We start from the raw sequence: 21,532 nt of genomic DNA, 5'->3' as shown, positions 1-21,532 counted from the left end.
CCCGCTACTCAGGAGGCCGAGGCACGAGAATCGCTTGAGCCTGGGAGGCAGAGGTTGCAGTGAGTCAAGATCAAATCTCTGCACTACAATCTGGGCCACAAAGTCAAACCCTGTCTCAAAAAAAAAAGAAAGAAACAAAAGAAACCATGGGCCAGGGAACTGTGGGCTAGCTCCCTTAAATACTCCAGCCCTGTGGTCACCAACCTCCCCTGTTAGCGAGCTCTCTAAATGCTAAGGGAGAGGTATCCGGGAATAAACACAGAAGCCACAAGACCCACCCCCTCAGACAATAAACTAGTCTAGAGTCTCTCAGTGGGGGCAGTTTCCTCACATTCTTCCTTTTCTCCTATTTTCTTTTTTCTCCTCTTTTTTGTGACCCCTTCCTCATGCTCGGCCCCTGCCTCTTTCAGTTCTCCCTTTCCAAGAGGAAGTCGGCTGCTTTGCAGCATGCAGACTGGAAGTCAGATCTCAGGAAGGACCTCCAGTCTGTGGGATGACAGAACTCTTGCACCGCTGGGAGAGACAGCACCTGGGCCCTCACCCCAGGCAGAGACCTGCCTGCAGCCCGAGGAAAGTCCACCCACCCACGGGAGTCTGATGGGCTGAGCATTTTTGGAAGTCTTTGGGCGCTGCTGTGTCACAGCAAGCAGCCTCAACAATGGGGCCCTTTCTCTCCCTGTGCAGGAGACAGGCCCACAGACAGGGCCTCACGGCAGGGACAAAGGCCCCAGTGAGGTCAGGACCGTGTTGTGGGAGTTGGGGGTGTGGGGGAGGAATGGGGAGGTAGGTGTGTGGTAGGGCAGCCTGGAAGGAAGGAAGCTAGAGACGCTGGCCGATGACGGGGGTCTCTGGAAGGCCGTCTCACCAGGCTCCCAGGCCCCTCAGCAGTGCTCAAGCCCTAGATCTCACCCGGGCTGGGCCTCTTTTCTCCAAACACATTCTGATCTCTTTCATTCTCAGGAAACTGAAAAGTCTGTGAAGGGACCCCTGCTTAGACATGGGGGAAGGGGGCTGAGAGCTTCGCTACACGTTCAGGGGTTTGGCAGGGGAACGCACATCATTAAATCGGTGCTGTGCCCTGGAAGCAGAGGCGGACCCAGGTGTGGCCCCTACTCCATATCCCCAGAGATGGGGCTGATACACTATGAGGGGCCAATTCCTCCTGCCCAAGTCCAGGATAGGACACACACACACACACACACACACGCGCGCATGCACGGACTGGGCCAGGGACTGGACTCTGTGCAGGGTGCTGAGTCACTCGTGGACCAGCTCCACCTTCCCCAGGAAGCCCAACAAAGCCAGGAGAGGGCTTCCGTTTCCGGCCCTGCCACAGTAGCCCAGCAGGTGTCAGGGACAGGGCAGGATTCCAGCTTCAGCCTCTGTCTACCTTTGGAGCTCTCCTGATCAGAGAAGATGATGGAGCCCTCCTGCCGCTGCTGGGGAGAGTCGGTGAGAATGCCTTGATGGGAAACCAAAGCCCCTTCCAGCTCACCACCATGTGCTCTGAGGAATCCAATATACTATCTAACTCCATCTCAGGGAACCTCCCTTAAGAACCCAAGGTCAGACACTGCCCCTCCCCAGCCTTCTCCTCTTTAGGCCCTACTTTCTTTCTTTCTTTTTTTTGAGACGGAGTTTCACTCTTGTTACCCAGGTTGGAGTACAATGGTGCGATCTCGGCTCACCGCAACCTCTGCCTCCTGGGTTCAAGCAATTCTCCTGCCTCAGCCTTCCGAGTAGCTGAGACTACAGGCGCGCACCACCATGCCCAGCTAATTTTTGTATTTTTAGTAGAGACGGGGTTTCACCTTGTTGAGCAGGATGGTCTCGATCTCTTGACCTCGTGATCCACCCGCCTTGGCCTCCCAAAGTGCTTGGATTATAGGCATGGGCCACCGTGCCTGAAAATTTCTTTCTTTTTTTTTAAACGGGGTTTCACCGTGTTAGGCCGGTCTTGAACTCCCGACCTCAGGTGATCCGCCCACCTTGGCCTCCAAAGTGCTTGGATTACAGGCGTGAGCCACCACGCCTGGCTTAGGCCCTACTTTCAAAGGCCCACCTTGATCTTTGTCCACTCACAGTTCCGGTTAAATGCCCTGAGAGCCCTAAAAATGCATTGACTGGAAAATTGCAGGGTAATATAGGATAAAGTGAGGGTCTTCTCTGGCCCTAGAATCATCCTCTTCCCTATAGCTCCTTAAGAAACAGAAGCCCCTGCTCCCTAGCCACGCTGGGCTGAGTGGTGTGGGGGGCAGAAGGTGGGGCAGGTGAGGCCTGGGTGAGGGAGGAATGTGGTGGTGGGTGGGTGTGGGAGGTCACACTGCTGTATCAGAGACCAGCCAGTTTCGGGGTTAGAAATAGGGTGGGGAAGGCACAGGAGGTGGGCAGGGATGGCTTAGGAGAGCCCCAGCTCCCATCCACACAGAGCTGCATTAAACCTCCGTCTGTCTGTCTTGCCGGCTATCTCTGGGTCTGCCCTTATCACTCTCAGCCTTTGCTCCGCTGGACCCGTCTCCCTGTCTGTGGGCTTTACTGGCTTCAGAGAAGGAAAAAGTATTGGCCATGTGGGCGATGCGCTGTAACTGAGTGGGCACACGCAGGAGTGTGTACACATGACAGTGTGCGCGTGTGAGCCTATGCCTGCGTGTGCCTGAGGATCTGCAGCATCGATTCGTCCTGATCAGGAGACAGACCGCATCCTGACACGCACTTCCCCGGCGATTCTGTGCTCTGGAGAAGAGTGCACACACACACAAGCACACGCGCGCTCGGTCACTCTCTCACTCTCTCTCCAGTTCTCAGAGTGACCTCACCCCTTGAACCTCCGCTGACTCACAGCCCCCAGGGCCAGCTCAGCCTGGCCGGAAGTCTAACACCCCGCCAGCCAACCAGCCTCCCTTCCCCTCCTGTCTCCTCAGCACGCAGGCCCGCGGCGCCCCCTGGCGGGATCCTGGGGCTCCTCGCACCCCTCCGCCCGTCTCCACCGGCGCACGCGCACAAGGCACTCTCAGAGCGCTGGGCTGGGTCCGCGGCGCCCTCTGCTGGCCGCTGCCTGTGAGGCACCCAGGTGGTTCCCCGGAGCCCAGTCCACCGCAGGGCTGGGAACCTTCCCTTGGCCCTTAGCTTGTTTCCTTGTTTCTTGCATCTCTGCCTCCTCTGCTGGACGGAAGCCTTCCTGCGGCGTCACCCCTAGACGTGCTGCCGTGCCAGGGGAGCTCTCCCTTCACCCTCAATCTCACACCCTCTGAGAGAAGGCCCTGCGGAAGCTCAGAACTGGGGTGCCAAGGCACCAACCTCTGCCTCCCCCTCTGGGACCCCCGCCCTTCTCCTTCCCAGGCAGAACTCACTGGCGTCCGCGTGACTCTTAGGCACTCAGGGTACTCCATCCCGTTGCAAACATGCTGCATCACTCCGGCTGTCCCCCAGCCCCTGTGATCCTCCATTCCCTACGTACTTACTGGCAGCTGTTCTATCTACCGCTGACATCTCGGGGACGTCTCTGACCTTCGGAAGCGAATACACACCGAAGCTCTATGTATACTACGAGGCCCTGCCCACCCACACCTCTCTCTCTCACAGACACGCACACTGAAACATCCAACTTGCTTGGGCTCAAATGCAGTTTTATTTCCCGCTGGTTTTACAGACACTCCATCCTGCAGGCCCATTCCCTTGGAAAACCCAGAATGAGTGGGCACAGTGCTCCCGAGAGGAATGGAGGGGAAAGGATGGCTGCCAGGGAGAGGGCAGTGGAGGCACTTAGGGACTTACCCCGGCCCTGAGGGGACGATCTGGCGCCCAGGGGAGGGGGAGGGGGCCTGGGCTGGGCTGGAGCCTCCCAGGTATTTCCCAGAAGCCCCTTTAGGCACTGTCACCTGCACCGCGGCGCCACCCCTCGTCCTGTTGTCACTTCCTGTGGTGGCGGGAGCACAGGGTATCGGGAGGGTTTGGGTGACAGGGCGGTACTGTGGCCGGCAGTGTGCAAGGCTTTGCCCCTAGGGACCTGGGGTGGGGCTGGAAGGGGGGGTCAACAGCGCCTTCCAGCGTCCCAGTAGCCTCCCCTGAGGTCCTTCTGGGGCCTTCTCTGGGTGCAGAGCTCCGGCCTGGTGAAGACACACACGCTCACCCTCCACCCTGGCTCCTCCTCCTCTCTCCTTAGAGCCTGCCCTCTGGTGTTCTCCCTCAGCCCTTAAGAGCCCAGAATGCGGCTGCATGTTATCAGACATCAGCCCTGAAGACCCGCAGAGCCTCCAGCCCACTTCTTTCCCTTTGCCTCAGAGAGGAGCAGTGGCTGGTTCCAAGGTCACATGGCCAGTGACAGGCAGGGCTGAGCCTGGAGTACAGGGCTACCGTTGGTTACCGTCTCTCAACCCCACCTGCCTCTTCCTGGCACTCACAGGCCTTTGGGGCACGCAGGAGATCTGGGGGGTCCGCCAACGACCGTTCTTCTGGCAGCGGATCAGCGGCAGATTGCGCTGGGCTAGTCCTTCTCGGCACCGGTAGCGAAGCACCGTGTCCACCTCGTAGCGCAGCCGCGGGCGGCCAAACACTTGAGCCAGAGGCAGTTCTGGTGGGGGCCCACAGGACACTGCGAAGGAACACAGTTAGGAACTGGGAGCCTGGCTCTGTGGGTGACAGTTCCCAGAATCTCCATGGGGAAGAGAAAAATAGGCCACCACATGACAAAAAAGATCCGGGATTCTGAGTGGATCCACATAACTTGTTAGCTCTCCCATGGTCTGGAACACGTTCTGGCTCCGCTGTATAGCTTTGCACTCTCTGTCTACAAGCATCAGTCCCCCTGCTCCCCTGGCCCACCCCTCCACTTCCTTGCTGGGCCCCTCCTCTGCCCGCCCTCACCCAGACCCATCTTGCAGGTGTAGGACAGGTGATAGTTGCAGGGCACATCGCTCCATTGTCCCTGATCATGCCACACCATGACCACGCAGTTCTCTCCAGACAGGAAGTAGCTGTCAGGCTGTCCCGGGTTCCAGTTCTCATAGAGCTGGGGGGACGGAGGAGGTGGTGAGGAGCTCCTACCCCAGGAGCTCTGGGAGAGGGCCTACAGGATCTGGGGAGGAGGATGGGTGCAGGGGGCCCATGGTCAGGGACAGGGTCAAGAGGGTGCTTGCAGCAGGCTCCCTGAAAGGCATCTCAGCCAGAGCTGCAGAAGCGGAGGCCTGCGGCACAGAAGGGTGGGCATCTCAGGGTCCCAGAACCCTAGGCTAGGGCTGAGGAGTAGGGGACCTCCCCGCGAAGGGTAAAAGAGAGGGCAGGGACTTTAGCGGAGGGAGAATGGGAGGCAGAAGGGAAGAGACAGGGGCACAAGGAAGGGAGGAGAGCCCAGGAAGACCAGGGTAGGGGCACGAGAAATGGAAGGAAGCCGGAAAAAGAAGGGGACAGGATCAGGAGGGCTGGGGGTGGCACGGGACAGAAGTGCTTAGAGGAAGCGAGCTGGACGGGGGTGTCGACCGGGGCCTCTCACCAGGGGGACGCCATCCGACCACAAGAAGTCGCCTTCGATGGTCCTGTCGTTGAGCCCGATCCACTGGTACTCCCGGTACCGATCTTTGGAGACGGAGGCGTGCAGTGAGCGCCGCCGCCAGCAGATGGCGGCCGTTCCCCGCTCCCGGGCGGTCTAAGGCTACGGCCGGGGGAACCCTTCCCTGCTATCTAGAACCCGCCCCTACCGCGTTCTTCTCCCTCCCTCCAGCCTCTGCGCAAGGGCAGATGGAAAGCAGGGGAATGGGGGTGGGAGAATAAGGAAGATATCGACCCAGGCTAGAAAAGAGGCGCTCTGGAAAAAGAGTAAAAACTTTCAACACGATTGGAGTTGGGGGAGGCGGATGGAGGGAGGAGAGCCGGGAGGCTGGAGGGGCTGGAGGCTGCTCCCCGCGCGGCGGCCCAACCCACACAGGCGCACTCCACGGCGAGGCCACTGCCTTAGCGTAGGGTGGGAAGGAGGAAAAGAGAAGGGGAGTGAACGAATGAGTGAGGGAATGCAAGTTGGAGAAAACCAAGGAACGAGTGCATGGGTTAATGAGGAAAGCGGTTAGGCGAGTGAGAGAGTGAGAGCGGATGGCGGGGGCCCCCTCCCACCCTGTCGCCCGGCCCACTGTTGATGAAGTCCTGTTCCTCGGGCGTGCTAATGCTGGCCAGATGCGCGCCGTACATCCGGCACTGGGTCTCTGCGTCCTCCCAGCTCCTTCTTGTGGAAAAGTGCTTGTAGCAGGAGCCCTGGAAGGCTTCCCAGCCTGGGCTGCAGAAGTGGAGGCCTGTGGCACACGAGGGCGGGCATCTCAGGGCCCCAGAACCCAGGGCGGGCTCCTTCTACTACCTCAGGCCTAGAGGGGCGGGACTAAGGGGACAAGAGGCGACGCCGAGGAGCCAGTGGAGAATGAGGGGGCTCGCAAGAGCCTGGAGGGTTCTTGGGCAGGAGCCTTTTCTAAGAGATAGGGACCGGGGTGGGGGATGGAGTTCCGGCCTGGGTCTCCATACTAAAGAGCAGCTCTCTTCTCTCCAGGAGAATGGAGCCTGTCATGTATTGACCACCGATTAAATGCCAGGAGTATGCTTTGCACTGGTGTCAAACGGACCCCCTATGAGAAGCATTTTGGTTTCACTTAGATAAGAAAATAGAGGGTAGCGCTCAGAGAAGTTGTGCAACTTGCCTAAAGCAGGGACTCATTAATGACAAAGCCAAAACCAATGTCCTCCCTCCCCCCTCCTAGAGATAGCATGTTATGGCAGGGTCCAGGCTTCAAACCCCATCCCTCAACACTCACCAACATCGCACAGGTCCCCCCCATATCCAGGCAGACATAGGCAGTGGACCTTTCCCTCCACCTCCAAGCATGTCCCACCATTGTGGCAGGGGCTGGGGACACAGTCACCTAAGGGGGAAAGAAGTGAGGCGGGGTGGGGGGGAGCAAGGCAGCCCAACATTGCAGCCTGAGACCTCCAGGAGAGGGTGCAGAGGGTCCCCCAGCCCTGACCTCTCTGTCTGGAAGCTGTAACAGCACCCTAAAAGCTCTCCCTAGAGCTGCCTCTGGTCACAATCCAGCCCTGAGTTCTGGGTTTCTTTCCTCTCCCCACTCCCCACTTCAGCATTAGCCCAGCCTTGTGCAGGCCATTGTTATGGTCACCAATGTGAGCCCAGCCCAGAAGAGGCTGGGGAGAAGTGGCCAGGAGGGCCCACGGAACCCAGGCCCTGGATGGAGAAATATGCTGGGCACAGAATGTTACAGATCTAAACTCTTATCTTGCTCCTGGCTCTTCTGTGTGACATTGGGCAGGTCATTTTTCTTCTCTAGGCTTGAAATTTAGTCCCTCATCCCCTTGTCTTTGTGCCAGGTCCCCGCACAGTTCTGTATAGTGTAAGTAGGTTGAATGGAAGTGAAGGAGGGGAACAGGAGGATTACCATAGCAACAGTGGAGTGTGGTCTCCCTTGACTGCTCCCGAGACCTGATAGTGGTGTGGTCCACATGAATACTAACTGTTCTTCCTGCTGTCCACTGGGCAGGCAGTCAGCCTTACAGTGGTCAGTGGAGATCCAGCCCACTTTCCTCACTCTATGCCCTGCCCTTCTGCCCCGGCCGGCCGCCACTCCCATTGTCCTGCAGTGCTAACTGGCCTCACACATGCAACTCACTCTCAACATCACTCAACCTCTCGCCTCCTCTTCTTATGTCCACAGACTCTTCCCGTTACAGGCTCCCTCTCCCAACTCCACTTTGGGCCTTCTGCAGATTCTCCAACCTAGAATCCATCTCACCCGCTCCTTCTGGCTCCCTCTCCTCCAGGCAGTCCTCTTAGACCAACACACTACCCTGAAGGTCTGCAATCTGTTGTCTGGATCTAGCTCCATCTAGGTAGGCCGGCCATCTGCGTTACTGGATTTTTTCTCTCTGGATCCTAGTGTAGGAGGTGGCTGTCCTTAGGGTGTGCCTTGGTGCTAGAGGAGCTGTCAGTTTCCAATCCTTTCTGGTTCAGATGACCTAGGGGAAGCTGGCTCCACAGACGAGCTATGAAGGTCAAGGCCCTCAGCCATGGGAGATAAAAACCACCCCAGGGCAGGACCCTTCAGACTTTACCATCCACCTCTAGCAGCCATGGCCAAGGCCCACAATGCTTCATGCTGGCCTGGCCACAGATCCCCCTGCCCAGTGGGAATCAGAGTGGGGATGGAGAGAGAAGCTGGAGTCAATTCAAAGAATTTTACTGGATGACCTAGCTGTTTTGGGTAAAATGAATCCGCTTTTCCAGCACCACTCCTCCTGTCATCTTCCCTCCTGCCAATAATTTCTTCCCAGCTGGTAGCACTGCCCACCTCCCAACCCCAGAGGAAGAGGTATTTCATTTAACCCATTAAGCACCAGGCCCAACAGAGGGGAGAATCCTGAACTCCCCTCCCATTCCTCATACTATCCTGCCCCTCCTGTTGTCCTTTCTGCTCCTTCCCATTCAACCCTCCGATCCTGGGGAACAGAGGCTCCCAAACTTGGTCTTTGGTCCCCTACCCAGGCCATGGGTCCCTCCGCCTGGCTGTGGGCTGCAGAACCTGAGCCCAGTGCAGACAGAGTTGTGTGAAGGCACTCTTCTTCTTGCCATCTTTCTGCTCCCTTTTTAGGGACACCTACTCTACACAACCAGGAAGTTTTTCCTTTCTTCCCGTTGAAACAGCAGGCAAGACTTCTCACTTACCCTCCAGATGGAGGAACTAAGACACTGTAGATACCTCCAGTTGTGCTCCTTTTCCCACCAAACCCCCTCCCCATCTGCCACAGGGCTGAACTCCAAGGCCAGTTGCACAGGGAGCTGACAGTTGACATGGGTAAGCCTGGGTGTGACGCAGGATGTGATCCATCTAAGACAGGGGTCCTAGGGCTAAGGGAATCCCAGCCTTCTCCAGGGACCTCCACTGGGAATCTTAGCCTTCCTGAGTAGGGAGGGCTTCTCTCAGACCCCAGAACCTGACTCCTTCCTCCACACTCTCCGTCACTTGCTCCTCGATCTGTGTCTTCTCTGGCATTAGGTACTTTGAGACCCTTTGGGTTTAGGGAGGGTGAAACCATTCCTTCTAGGGAGTAAGGAATGGTGATTAGTGCAGGAGTTAGTGGAGAAGAGGGAAGCTGTGGGTAGTGGGATGAGAGTTAGATACCATCCCCTGCTGAGATGTAGGGCTGTAGGCTGGGGGTGAGGGCACCTGAATGCCAGGGAACTGCTTCTGTGCTGATACTTTCAGTTACTATGACTCGTGGCACCACCAAGATGGATCAGAAGTGAATATAAATGCACAACACATGCACCCCAGGCTGCGTGGGTTTCTCCCCATCAGGAATGAGGGACTACAACTCCCAGCACTGCCTCAGACTATGGATGATGACTTCTCTGGGGGTAATGTGTACAAATTTTGGGATCTCAGTAGCTAGGAAGGAAAGTGTAGACAAGCCTGAGAAGGAGGGGCTGGGGGAATAATGAGGGGCGGTTATACTGCTGGGACAGACAAGGGGAGAAGCCGAAGATGAAAAAGGAAGAGAGGCCAAGACACACACAGAGAGAGGGAGAGACACAGAGCCAGAGAAGAAGCATCCAAGTGCTCTCCATGACACAGATCCATGGAATGAGAGGGGTGGACATCAGGAGATGGAGACAGAGGGTACCAGAGCTTGGTTACAAAGTGGTTTAATAGAGATTTATTTCCAAGGCTTGTTTTCCATGAAACAGTCAAAAAATACTTCACAGAAGTAGTTGCTTAAGGCTCTGTGGGGGTACGGGCTCTCCTGGACCCCAGAGGTTGAGGGGTGGGAAGGGACTCCCAGGCTTCTCTGAGATCAATGGGAGGCAGCTAAGGGGATGGCACACAAGAGCGGGAAGGGAGTAGTGGGAAATGGGCCGAGCCCTGAAGGCTGCAATAGGTGATGAGGGCCCCTGGAGAGGCCTGAGGATGCTCTGTGGAGCTGGTGAGATGTGAGCCACAGGTGGAGGGCCTGACGGCGGGGAAAGGTCACAGATGGTCAGTGGAGGGGCTGGGGTCACAGGGTGAAGACTAGGAGAGCTGGGATGGAAGTCGAAGGTGGGTATCCGAGATTGGAGACCCATAGGCAGAGCTGGGTAAGAGAATGAAGGCAAATGACAGGAGAGTTTGGGATGATGGTGGGTTAAAGGACTACAGGTCAGGTGACCCAGAGCTGCAGTGGAAGGAAAAGAAGTAGGATAAAGAGGGCAGTTGAGCCTCGGGCAGAATTACCTGTTGCCGGGACCACGGCCACTCCACCTCGGCTGGCGCTGTCAGTGGGCAGCACTGGCTGGGCCTGCACTGAGGTCCCTGCTGGGGCAGTTCTTCCAGAATTATCTTCAGAGGGGGCCTCCAGCTCCCTGGCACCCTCAGGGGCCCGTGTGGCTGGAAGCAGGGAAGGGGCATCCTCGGAGCTCCCCATCTCCTCACTCTCTCCTCGAGGGACCCCAGATAGATCAGGACCACCAGTTTCCTCCCCCACCTCTCTTGCCCCAACCAGAGTGGAAGGTGATGGGGAGGCTAAGTTCCCCTCCCTGGGAGTAGGCAGAGTCTCAGTAGGTGGTCCATGGACCCTTGGAGGCCTGGGACCTCCATCAGGAAGTGGTGATGCACCAGGATGCAGAACTGCCTTTGCTGGCGCCTGGGAGAATGACTCCTCCTGGTCTGCTGGCTCAGTGGGGAGAGAGGTCTCAGGGCCTGGGCTGCTGAGCTCGCTGGGCCATGCCCACAGGGCCTCATCATCCACCTCCTCCTCTTCCTCCTCTTCCTCTTTCTCTTCTTCATCCCCATATTTCTCTTCTTCCTCCAATGCCTTGCCTTCCTCTTCTGAGAACCCCGTGGGCGGTACCATGGATTGCGTTTCAAATTCTAGGCAAAACACAAACTGTTCAGCACCAGGGACAGCGCCCACCCCGGAAGAAAAGAAAACAGGGGAAGGGGAGGGTGGGCCCTGGGGAATAGGGAAGAGCCCGCCCTGAGGACAGGTGGTCCTTGCTCCAGACTGGAAGAACTTGCCCCCAGCTACGTTGAAGAGGCAATACTCGAGAAGCCTCTGTGAGCCGCCATTAGCACCCGAGAACATGGTCATTGCATCTCCGTCTCCTACTCTGTCAAAACTCAAGTCTGTTTTGGGTGGGTGAGGTGGAAGAGGGACCAAAGAAGGGAGGCCCCTCCTTTCCAGGGGGCAGCTCCTTAGTGCAAGCATCTCTAGCTCCATAGAGTTGTGGGTAGAATTTGCTGGAAAAGCAAAGGTTGGGAGAGAGACAAGAAAGATGCCCTGCACCCCTTAGCTGCTGAGAAATGACAGGGTATAGTGATGCCATCCAGGACCCCAGCATCAACCTGGGCTTGCCTTTTCTGCTCCCAACTTCTTTCAGATCAAGACATCATCAGGATAAAGGATTCAAGTTACCTAGGATCGTCCTAGGGGCCTCTGCCGGGTCTTCTGGAGTGGAGCTTCCACCTCCTCCGTCCTCCATGATGGGGATGGAGTAGATGGCCCCACGGGACTCGCTCTCCATGGCTTCCTGAGGAAGCTGCAGTTCCTCCAGGGTCTCTGTCACTGTGACGATGGCCTCTAGTCCATCAGAGGCCGGGTCAGAGGCTGGGTTGGCGGCCTCAGTAATGGCAGAAGGCTGGGCTGAGTCTGTGGCAGGAAGAAAGTGCTGATGCGAGGCTGAATAGGTAGCTCTGCCCTTCTGGGTCACAGCCTGCACCACGGAATTCTCTCAATTCTCTCACATCTTCCTTGTGGAGTACCCAGTGGGGCCCAGGGAGCCTCCCAGAACTTCATCACTCATTTCTCAAGCATTCATCAGGTGCCTACTGTGTGTCATGCCAAGTATTCTCCTGGACCCTGAGGATACAGTGTAGAACAAAAGAGCAAACCTCCTACCCTTAAGGGAAATTATATTCTAAATACACATGACAAACAAACATGTATTATAATGTTCAAGGTAAAGAACACTTGAGCAGAGTTAGAAGATACAGTGATGGGAAGTATTACTTTGGAGTGGTCAGGAAAGGCTCAGGTATGAGATATTCCCAAGGGGCAGGGACTGGAGCCAGCAGGATGGATGAAACAGCTTTAGTGCCTTGGGATCTTGGGCTTGGGACAAGGTGTGAGGGGGTCCCAGGCATTCCCAAATTCCTTTTTTTAGACAAGAGTCTCATTCTGTCACCCAGGCTGGAGTGCAGTGGCATGTTCTCAGCTCACTGCAACCTCTGTCTCCTGGGTTCAAGTGATTCTCCCATCTCAGCCTCCCAAGTATCTGGGACTACAGGCATGCACCACCATGCTCAGCTAATTTTTGTGTTTTTAGTAGAGACAGGGTTTCACCACGTTTGCCAGGCTGATCTCGAACTCCTGGCCTCAAGTGGTCCACCCACCTTGGCCTCCCAAAGTGCTGGGATTACAGGAGTGAGCCACTGCACCCAGCCTCCACAATTCTCGAAAGAGAAGCAGGGAGACTGCCATCTCCCCAGGACAGCTGGAGGGCAGAGCGCAGGAATAACTTCAGGCACCATACGAGGATCTCAGTCATGGGGCAAGTAGGCAAGGGGAGGGGCCACCTCCTTCTGGGATCTCCTCCCTTCAGATAACCAGAGGTTTAGAACGGTTTACTTGTCCTCTAGGGAAGGGAGCCAAGAGCAGAAAATCAGTGAAGTGAAGGTGGAATTGGGCTAAGAAAAGCCCTGAGGGCCGACTGCGCTCAGCCGGGCAAGGCAGGACAGTGTGTCCCTCCCTCATCACCCGCTCCAGTGAGACTCCACACCAGACCTTGTGCCCTTGCTGCCTCTGTCCTCCACCAACTGTAGTCCTGACTGGAGTCATATTCCCCCTCCCCTTCCCCTCCTCATGTTCCAGTCTATTTCTTTCCAAAACAGTACTTGGCTTGGCACATAATCATAATCAGCACATAGAAGTTTCAGCTGTTATTATTATTATTACTACCCCTATTCCAGCAGGCCTTTTCAGATGGATCCATCTTCCTATGGACCTTTACCTCCCTACCCTTCCCCAGCCCCCAGCCAAAGATGTCCACAGATCTGTCCCAATGAAAGTAATGCTTTTCTCTCAGTCTCTCCTCATCCTGGGAGTGAGGCATCTTGTCTTCCCTTGGCTAGGGGTTCCCATGACAAAAGCTGTGTCTTCCCCTTTTAGACCAAATGCTCCTTGAGGGTAAAGGCTGTATCTTCTCCTCTCATTTCTGCTTCTAGCTCTTGCAGCAGTATTGCAGGCTTATAACTGGGGAAAGACCCAGGCACAGAAAGGAGATGCCTCTCTGATTGTCAGTCACCCTTGGCCTGGGCCTTTTCCCTCTGAGGGTCCCAGGAACTACCTCCCCTCTAGATCCCAACACAAGATATGGTCAGGTTTGGGTGCAGTGGCTCACACCTATAAATCCTAGCACTTCAGGAGGCCCAGGTTGGCAGATCGCTTGAGCTCAGGAGTTCAAGACCAGCCTGGGCATGTGGCAAAACCCCATCTCTACAAAAATTACAAAAATTATCCAGACATGGTGGCATGAGCCTGTGGTCCCATCTACTCCAGAGGCTGACATGGAAGGATCTCCTGAGCCCAGGAAGGTTGAGGCTACAGTGAACCATGATCACACCACTGCACTTCAGCCTGGGTGACAGAGTGAGACCCCGTCTCAAAAAACTCAAAAACAAACCAGAAGATGTGGGCAGAAAGCTCTATTCCCAAATGCACTTAAGATCCTGCGCCTTCCATCAGTATTTGCTAGTTAAAGATCTGACACCTTCTTTAAGCTGCAGGTTCTGGAAATCCTCCAGAGGGCTCCTGAGGGCATTTGGTTCTTGACTGGAATAACCAGATTACTCATTGGATTCAGAGAATGTTGGTTATCTCTGCTCTGCCAATAAGCTGACAGCAAATGGGAGCTTTTTTCAGCAGCCCAGCTGAAACAAGCAAGGCATGGACACTGGTGGGAAGGCAGAGAAGGAGAGGCCAAAAGGTGACCATTCCTCTGGCCAAGTAGCCAACAGACACCACACCAGGGCGCATGCCCGGAATTAGACCCCTAGATGACAAGGTGGACTTCGCCCACGACCCCTTCAGGCAAATGGCAAAGCTCTGAGCTGCACTGATCAGACCGGGGTAGAACTTTTAGGGCTCAACTCTGCCTTTCTGAGACTGGTCTCAGCTTCTGCAGGGAGGTGGGCTCACCTCGGAAGCAGTAGACGTTAAAGCGGCTGTGCTTGTTGGGAAAGCCAGTCTGGTTGGGGAAGAGGAAGAGAGTCTTGACACCTGGCAAGCCCCCACCACAGCGCTGGCTGGGTGTGACGATGGGGTAGCGCACACTTCCATCAGCCAGCCACCCTGGGCTGCAGTGGTCCAGGCCACCATCCCAGGCTGCATACAGCTGGCCCGTGGTAGCAATCTCTGCACCCCGTTGCTGGCAGTACGCCCGTGCTTCCTCCAATGTCAGCTTTTCTGGAGGGTCCCCCAGGAACAGTTCTCCTGGGTGGAGAAGAGAAGACTGGGTTACCAGGCAGCTGGTAGCTCCTTCCACTCTGGGCTCCCATAGGAACCCTGGACAAGCTTCTCCAGTTCCCTCATCTGTGGCAGGGAGTCAACTACTCTACTTCATAGGATCAAAGTCTGAATAGAACCTCAAGATGGATATTAGAGCTCAAAGGAATGGGGCCCAAACTATTCATTCTGCAGAGTCATGCACAGAGTCCACCCAGCAGGTGGCAGATGAGCTCAACTCGATATCCTGCTGCCTGGCTGAGACTTTGGTCTTGAGCTTGCTCTGTGACAGTGTTTGCAGAGAGAGACACCAATTGTCTCCTTCCTCCTGCTTGCTCCCTTAAATTTGGGAGGGTTAGTAAGGTCCTGCAGAGGCCTCAGGAGGACCTATGGGCACTACAGGGGTGGGAGATTGTCCCCTAGGAATCTCTCACTCCCACTCACCATTCAGGTCTGCAGCATAACAGTAGACATCATAGAGGTCATCCGGGTCCACCACACCGTAGTTCCGGACCCCAGGGAAGCCATCCATGTCTCCATAACAGGCCTCTCGTGGGGTCTGGATGGGATACCTGCGGAGGAAGGACAGAATCACTTAGTACGGATGCTTTCACCAGGGAGCCAGCCCATACTGACTCTCCTGAGTCCCACTGCCCTCTCAGTGCAGCCACTTGCGGACAGCTTGCCATCCTCAGCTCTGCAGGGATGCACATGCTCGGGGTCCTCCCCTCCCCTCCTCAGACCCATCTCATCCCCCAGAGGCAGAGAGCCCTGTATGCCCAGCCTGATGCAGCAGGCAGCACCTGGCAGAAGGGGGGCCATGGCCACCTCAGGGGCAAGTAGAAGTCCCAGTTCACAGCCCCAGTCCACAGCCCCAGCCCACCTCACGGTCTGATCCGACAGCCAGCCAGCATCGCATTGCTCATAGCCTCCAAGGTAGGCGGCATAGAGCTGCTCCGGGGTGGCAATGTGGGCTCCAATGCGGGCACAGGCCTCCTGGGCCCCAACAAAGGAGAAAGCGTAGCGGGCAGAGCCCTCTCGGTAGAGAAAAACAACACCTGTGGGGCAGAGAGGACCCATCAGCCAGGTGACCACTCAGCACACTGGCCTCCCCTCACCCTCCTTGTCACTCCTCTGTACACGGGGGTAAAGTTCAATTGTGCTCACTCTACAGCATGAGGAACTCAAGTTAGACTGTGGACAGAATTTCCTCCACCTGAAGAAAGGAGGCAACAAAGGCCTGTGTCTACCTTCTCTACTCTTTTTCCAACCCAGCCTGCGCCTTCCAGCTACCTTTGCTTCCCTCTTACACTGTGGGGTCTTCGAGAGCAAGAGTCCTCCCTTCCCTGGCTCCCTCCCTCCGGGAACCTCCATGCCCTCTCACCTTTGACCTTGACCTCCACAGCGTCGCTGCAGTCGTCGATGCCGTGCTGGACCTCGCAGCGGTAGATGCCTGAGTCGTTGGGGCGCAGCTCGCTCAGCGCCAGGGAGACATCGGTGAGCGACGCGGGGTACGCAGGTAGTGCCACACGGAACCGGTAAGCCTCGTTCACCTTGACGCGCACTCCCCGCGCCACCAACACCTCTGCCTCCCGGCCCCCGGACAGGAAGGTCCACTTGACCCGCGGAGAGCCCAGCACCGCCCGGCGGCTTGGCGGCGGCCGCAGGTAGTGGACGTGGCATGGGATGGTGAGGGCGCCACCCAGCACGCCCTGTAGTGGCGCGTCGCCGGAGATGCGCACGCGGAAGGCGCGGTCCTCTGTGAACGGGTGCAGCCGGCTGGAACTTTGCGCTGTGGACCCTCGGAGTCCCACCCGGTGGCCTCCAAGCCCCGCTCCAGGATCCCTTCTTCCGCCCCAGGATTCCGGGCTCCCCCTAGGACCAGGGGCCAGGGTCCTGCAGCCCTATCTCTGGGTTTTCCAGGCCCACCCCCATGGTCTCCAGACCCATCCCCCAGTCTCCCAGTCAATGCTGCCCCAGGATCCCTGTCCTGCTCTCAGAGTCTTCCACTTCCCCTCCCAAATTCCTAGACCACAGCCCAGGGTTCTCTGACCTCGCCCCCTGGGTCCTCCAGCCCAGTTTCCCAGTCTGTTCCCTTAGGATCTCCTTCAGGGTTTCTCCCATTTCTACCCCTTTCCCACCTCCTAGTTCCAGGGTCCCCCATCCTTCACCTTAGAGATCCAAAGCCTTGCCCCAGCTCCCCTCCCTCGTCCTGCCCCAGGAATTCTCCACCCCACCAGACGCTCACAGCTCAGCCCTTATTTCCAGGTGTTCCAGCCTGGACCCTTCCCCACAGCCCTCCCAATTCTCTCTCTTCCTGGGACCCCTAAGCCTGGAAGCAGTTGGTTAGGGCTGAACAAGAGAGAGATGGTGACCCCCAGTGGGGTGGCTTACCTGAGCTGTCTCCTTCCAGAACATCTGCTAGGGCTGCAGGAACCTGGGCCAGGACCAGGGCTGCCAGCAGGAGCAGGAGCAGCTGAGCCATGCTGCAGGCTGACAGAGGGACTAGAGAAGGAAAGATGGGGACGACTTCAGGACGGACTGTGCCTGGCTATCATACCCACGTGGGTTCGCACATATCCTGGCTCCAGAAGCCCCCTACCTTCACATCACCATGAACTCTCTGTTTCTGATCCCCATCTTCCCACCAAGGGATTTCTTCTCAGAACCAAGACCCAAGTCCTAGTCAACTCACTATGTGACCTAAGTCAAGCTCCTCACCTTCTCTGGGCCTTTATTTTCTTGTTTATAAAAGGGCATCATTATCACTGCTTCATGAGTGGGATGTGATGGGACCATGTGCTTTGAGAGTGTTTTGTGTCTTAAAACTTCTGTACTAATGCACAGCCCCAGGCACACAGTAGGAAGTCAGCATATATCATGAACAGTGGGTGCTGTTACACTCAGAATTCCCTCTGCTCCTCCCAGTGCCAGACTCTGTCCTCGAACCCAGAGTACGCCCTCCTCCCACAGTACCTCTCTAGCCTTCCCTGACTGTCCCTGCCTCCATGGACACCATACTCACCTGCTTCTTCCAGGAGGGCCTCCTAGACTGAACCCAAGCAAGCACAGCTTCTCCTGAGTCTACCCTCTCCTCTACCTCCTCCCCACCATTACTCCTAAGGAAACTTTTCTCTTTACTCCCCAACATCCTCCATCCCCCTTCCTTGGCTGCCTCCTCCCTTTTTCTCCTTTCTGCCTGGCACGGGCTTTCCCACCGGAACTCCTGGCTCAGAAATCAGCTGGGACAAAGCCCCTGTCTCTGCCAGTCTGGCCTCCATCCAGCCCCTCCCTTCCCCCACCCCACCTTTTGTGAAAGCCTTGGGCTGGAGGGTGGACTAAGGGGGGTGAGAATAAATGTGAGGGGCCATCCCTTCCTACCGCTGGCTATCAGAATCTCTGGAACCCAGAATATTCCTCCAAAGATCTCAAAGCATTTACACTCTCATAAAAGGGACACAGTGTGACATTGAGAAATGGAGACTGAGGCTCAGAGGATAGGGCTGACCCTGGATCCCCAGCAAAGCCAAGTCAGGCACCAGGGCAATGTGCTACCAGAAGAGAAGGCCTAGAGATAGTGTCCAACATCATCTTTAAGGGTTGGGCTAAACTTAGGAGAGAATGGAGATCCAGGTCTGCCATGGAATAGGCTAATGATGCAGCAAGAGAATTGAAGGTTAGACTGCAGGCAGGACTTCCTAGAGGTCAGGTTTATGCCACTGGCTATGCACTCCCACTCCAGGCCCACTGTTGATACCCCATGGTCCCCTACCATCTCAGGCTCTGCCTTCATACCTGTCCCCCACTTTCCTAAGCCTGAGCTGATGGGAAATTTCCTACTTTTCCCAGATCCTCCCACATGCTTGCCATCATAACTTTATCTCCCCCACTGTGCCTGGGTATCATTCCCTCAGGGTCAGAGTTGGGGGAGGAGTGGCACAACCAGATGTTTATGGCCTCTCTCTGACCTTGGAGAGGGAGGAAGTTCTTGATGGGGCCAGATGAGAGGTGCTGAGACCAGCTCAGGCATGGGGGCACTTGGGAGGACTATTCTGGGGTTGGAGTGGGGACCATTCAGCCAGTGCCTGCTGGGTGCTGGGAAGACTGTTTGCCATGCATCTGAGCTGTGCCAGAGCCTGGGCCCGGTCCCCTTCTGGCGCCCTCCCTCCCTTCTCTCTGGGCTGGAGCTGGAGCTGCTCACAGATCTGGCTCCCAACTCTCTGACAGCGGCCCAGAAACCCAAATAGTTGGAGTCACTTTGGGGCCAACACCGTGGACCACCCTTTCACCTCTGATCTGACAGTGGGAGAGTGAGGGAAGAGGGTCTGAGGCCAATGAGGACCTAACTGCTCTGGAACATGGAGGGCCACCTGTCCCTGATCCCAAGAATGGGAGTCACTGACTAGAGAGGCCAAGAGGGTAACCCCACGAGGTTCTCAGAGAGCTCTGTCTCCCCAAGCTTAGGCCTCAGCCCTCCCGGGTGCAGCTAGGAACCCTGATGAAACTCAGACTTCCCCATATCTGGTGCCAGCCTCGGAACCCAGGCGTCCAGCGTTCTGTGGCCTTCTCTATCCCACACACCACTCACCTCCACACTGTCTTCTCCTCCTCCAGAGCAGAGCACACCACTCTGTCTCTAACCCTGAAGGCTCAGCAGTCATGCTGTCCCTTCCCCTGACTCCACAACACCCCCTCCCTGTTTCTGCTCCAGCCTCTGGATCTCTGCCCTTGTTCTGAATTTCTCCAGCTGTTCAGGAAACTTTCCTCTTATTACATCATCATTTCTGTCTGACCCTAGATGTCCATCTCCCTCACAGTCTTCATAGACCCAACCCAGAGAGTTAAGACCAGGCCCTGTGTGTTTCCGTGTGTGTGTGTGTGTGTGTGTAGGCATGCACGTGTGTACACACACCTAACCATGCTGCACCACCCTCCATGCTGAATGCCCGTCAGCTGGCAGCCAAGGTCTGTCCCATAGGAACTGAGTTCCAGCCCACAGCAGGGGCAACAGGGAGGTGCAAGAGGTCAGAACTTTGCCCACAGCAGGAGGGAAGCTCTCTGCTACCCCCTTAATGGCTTCATGAGGAGCAACATGAGCCTACACGATATCAGCGGGGCTTTAGGGTCTGTGGGAGTAATTGCAATCACTATATAAATAGTCCTTTTTATTGGAAGCACAACTAACACTATTAGCAACATCACCAGCCGAGCTGTTGTAGATCCCTCTCCTACAGAATCTGAACTGTGGATGGTGCTGTTATAAATAGCAAAGTTAGCCAGAACGACACAAGCCCTGGTAACACCGGGGGTGGGTCTATGGGTGACACTGTTCCCTGATCTTACTGTTCTAATCTGCAATCTAAGCAATGCAGATAATAACGGTGCCCTCCAAATCGATGCCAATCTCTTGGTCCTATTAGAACCATGTAAGCAGAGCTATTTAATAAGTGGAGGAATGCCTGAAAGGATATGGAAATACCTGGGAGAGGGAATTCCCAGGCCCCTGGCAGTGCTAGGAGGGAATGCAAGAGTGTGAAGGGAATTCCAGCTAACAGTTACCGACGTCTACCCCGGGCAGTTCTCCTAAATGCTTCCCGTGGATAACCTCAACTGTGAGAAAAAGATTGTTTATATTCTGCTCATGACACCGATGAGGAACCCAAGGTTCAGGGAGGTCAACTAAGTACCCCAAGGTCACAGAGCAAGGTGCGGAGTTGGGATTGCAGCCTAAGTCGGCGCCCCGACCACCCCTTACAGCGGCTCTGACCGTTTGTCCTGCCCGGCTGCAGTAAGGTATCCCCAGAAGGGCTGCTGGCCGCTGCTCCTCCAGCAGAGCTGCCTGCGCGTGGGGCACGGAGGCAGGGACTGATCCAGACCGCTACCGCCATGCCCCGGACAAGGTCGGAAATCTCCGCGGCCGCGCTGGGACAGGAGCGCGCAGCAGAGAAGACGCGAGGACCCGAGGTGCTGCAGATCAGACTGGGAGCAGCCGGGGGACTGCCACCCTGCAGAGCTGCAAGCTTGCAGATCCGAGACCGCAGCAGCACCTGCGGGTGCTCGGGGCTGGCGGGCAACCTACCCCGCCGCGGGGTCAGGAGTCGACGCCTTGGATGCCCCAGAGCCTCGAGGCAAGGGCCGGGAGGCGGAAGGTGGGGGGGGGGGCGGACCAGGCGGGCACTTCCCTCTCTCTGTCCCTCACCCCAGGGCGGGTGGCAGGGCTGCGGAGGCACTCACCTACCCCGGGCTCGGGTTGGGGCGCGGCACTGCGAAGTTTGTCGCCTCCTCCTGGGGTTTTCTCCCGGTCCACGGCTCGGTCCTGCAGCTGCAGCTGAGACTGCGGCGGGGACTGCGCGGGCGCGAGGAGAGGCTGGGGCCGCAGGACCTTCGGAAGGCGCCGCACAAAACCCCCTTTCTTCCCCCCGCCCCTGCCCCGCCCTCCCCGGGGCCGCCCCCGTCCCCTGGCCTGGAGCGCGGGGGGCTCGGGACGGTCACGGGACCCGCTGCCTTCTCTGCGTCGGTTCCCGGCGGCAGCGGCGAGAGCAAGGACGAGCGAAGTAGGACATCGTTCCGGGGATGAGAAGCCGAGGACTTTGAGTAGGGAGGAGGGGCAGGAGGGGCGGGGAAGGAGCGTTCGCCAAGCGTTCGCTGAGCTAGAAGATGACGATGTTACAGCTGGAGGGGTGGAAGTTGGACAGCCGGAGGGACTTCTCGTTGGTCAATGAAGGAGGAAGAGGGATTCAATTAGACTGTAGGGAAGTGAACGAAGGGAGAATGGGGGCTTTGCTCACCCTCCCCAATAAAAACGGGAAGCTCGTTTCTGTAGACAGAATGGGGTGCAAATGACCCTGGAGGCAGCTATGATTGCGCTTTGGCTCCTGTGGTGCTCCCACTCCCTGCACAGAGGAGGAGCTGACTTTGCAGCTGGAAGGATGGAGGTTAGACAGCAGAACCATGGGTTAAGCAAAGCAAGTCAGGAAATCTCTAGACCTGGGATGGGGGTGGGGTGCGGTGC

General features: G+C 56.7%; 1 protein-coding gene across 9 annotated transcripts; it reads right to left on the bottom strand.

Annotated features, from left to right (window-relative positions):
* Positions 1 to 3,605: 3,605 nt before the first annotated feature.
* Positions 3,606 to 21,084, bottom strand: BCAN (brevican). 9 transcript variants are annotated; one of them, XR_013529432.1, is made up of 15 exons: positions 20,755 to 21,084; positions 20,288 to 20,359; positions 16,915 to 17,025; positions 15,905 to 16,279; positions 15,404 to 15,578; positions 14,965 to 15,092; positions 14,215 to 14,508; positions 11,434 to 11,667; positions 10,254 to 10,889; positions 6,789 to 6,896; positions 6,103 to 6,278; positions 5,489 to 5,571; positions 4,864 to 5,008; positions 4,401 to 4,591; positions 3,606 to 4,106 (listed from the first exon to the last, which is right to left on the bottom strand). XR_013529432.1 is itself a non-coding variant. In XM_035279339.3 (15 exons), exons 3-15 carry the CDS (start codon positions 17,003 to 17,005, stop codon positions 3,999 to 4,001), a joined length of 2,727 nt encoding a protein of 908 aa, XP_035135230.3. In that variant the 5' UTR covers positions 17,006 to 17,025; positions 20,288 to 20,359; positions 20,755 to 21,084; the 3' UTR covers positions 3,606 to 3,998. The 9 variants fall into 9 exon arrangements, 6 of the variants coding, with proteins under 6 accessions (XP_035135230.3, XP_002807737.5, XP_035135231.3 ...); XM_035279339.3 differs by having other exon boundaries at positions 6,120 to 6,278; XR_013529433.1 differs by lacking the exon at positions 20,288 to 20,359.
* Positions 21,085 to 21,532: the final 448 nt, after the last annotated feature.

This window comes from Callithrix jacchus, chromosome 18 (assembly GCF_049354715.1).
Source record: "Callithrix jacchus isolate 240 chromosome 18, calJac240_pri, whole genome shotgun sequence".
NCBI lineage: Eukaryota > Metazoa > Chordata > Mammalia > Primates > Cebidae > Callithrix > Callithrix jacchus.
The sequence above is the reverse complement of the archived record's forward strand: the minus strand, read 5'-3'. Positions and strand labels throughout refer to the sequence as shown.

Coding starts and splice junctions, on each gene's coding strand:
- BCAN (XM_035279339.3), bottom strand. CDS start 17,005: ATGGCTCAGCTGCTCCTGCTCCTGCTGGCAGCCCTGGTCCTGGCCCAG. Junction 16,280..16,914: donor TCTGGAAGGAGACAGCTCAG/GTAAGCCACCCC, acceptor ACCCGTTCACAG/AGGACCGCGCCTTCCGCGTG. Junction 11,668..14,214: donor TAACGTCTACTGCTTCCGAG/GTGAGCCCACCT, acceptor TTCCTGCCACAG/ACTCAGCCCAGCCTTCTGCC.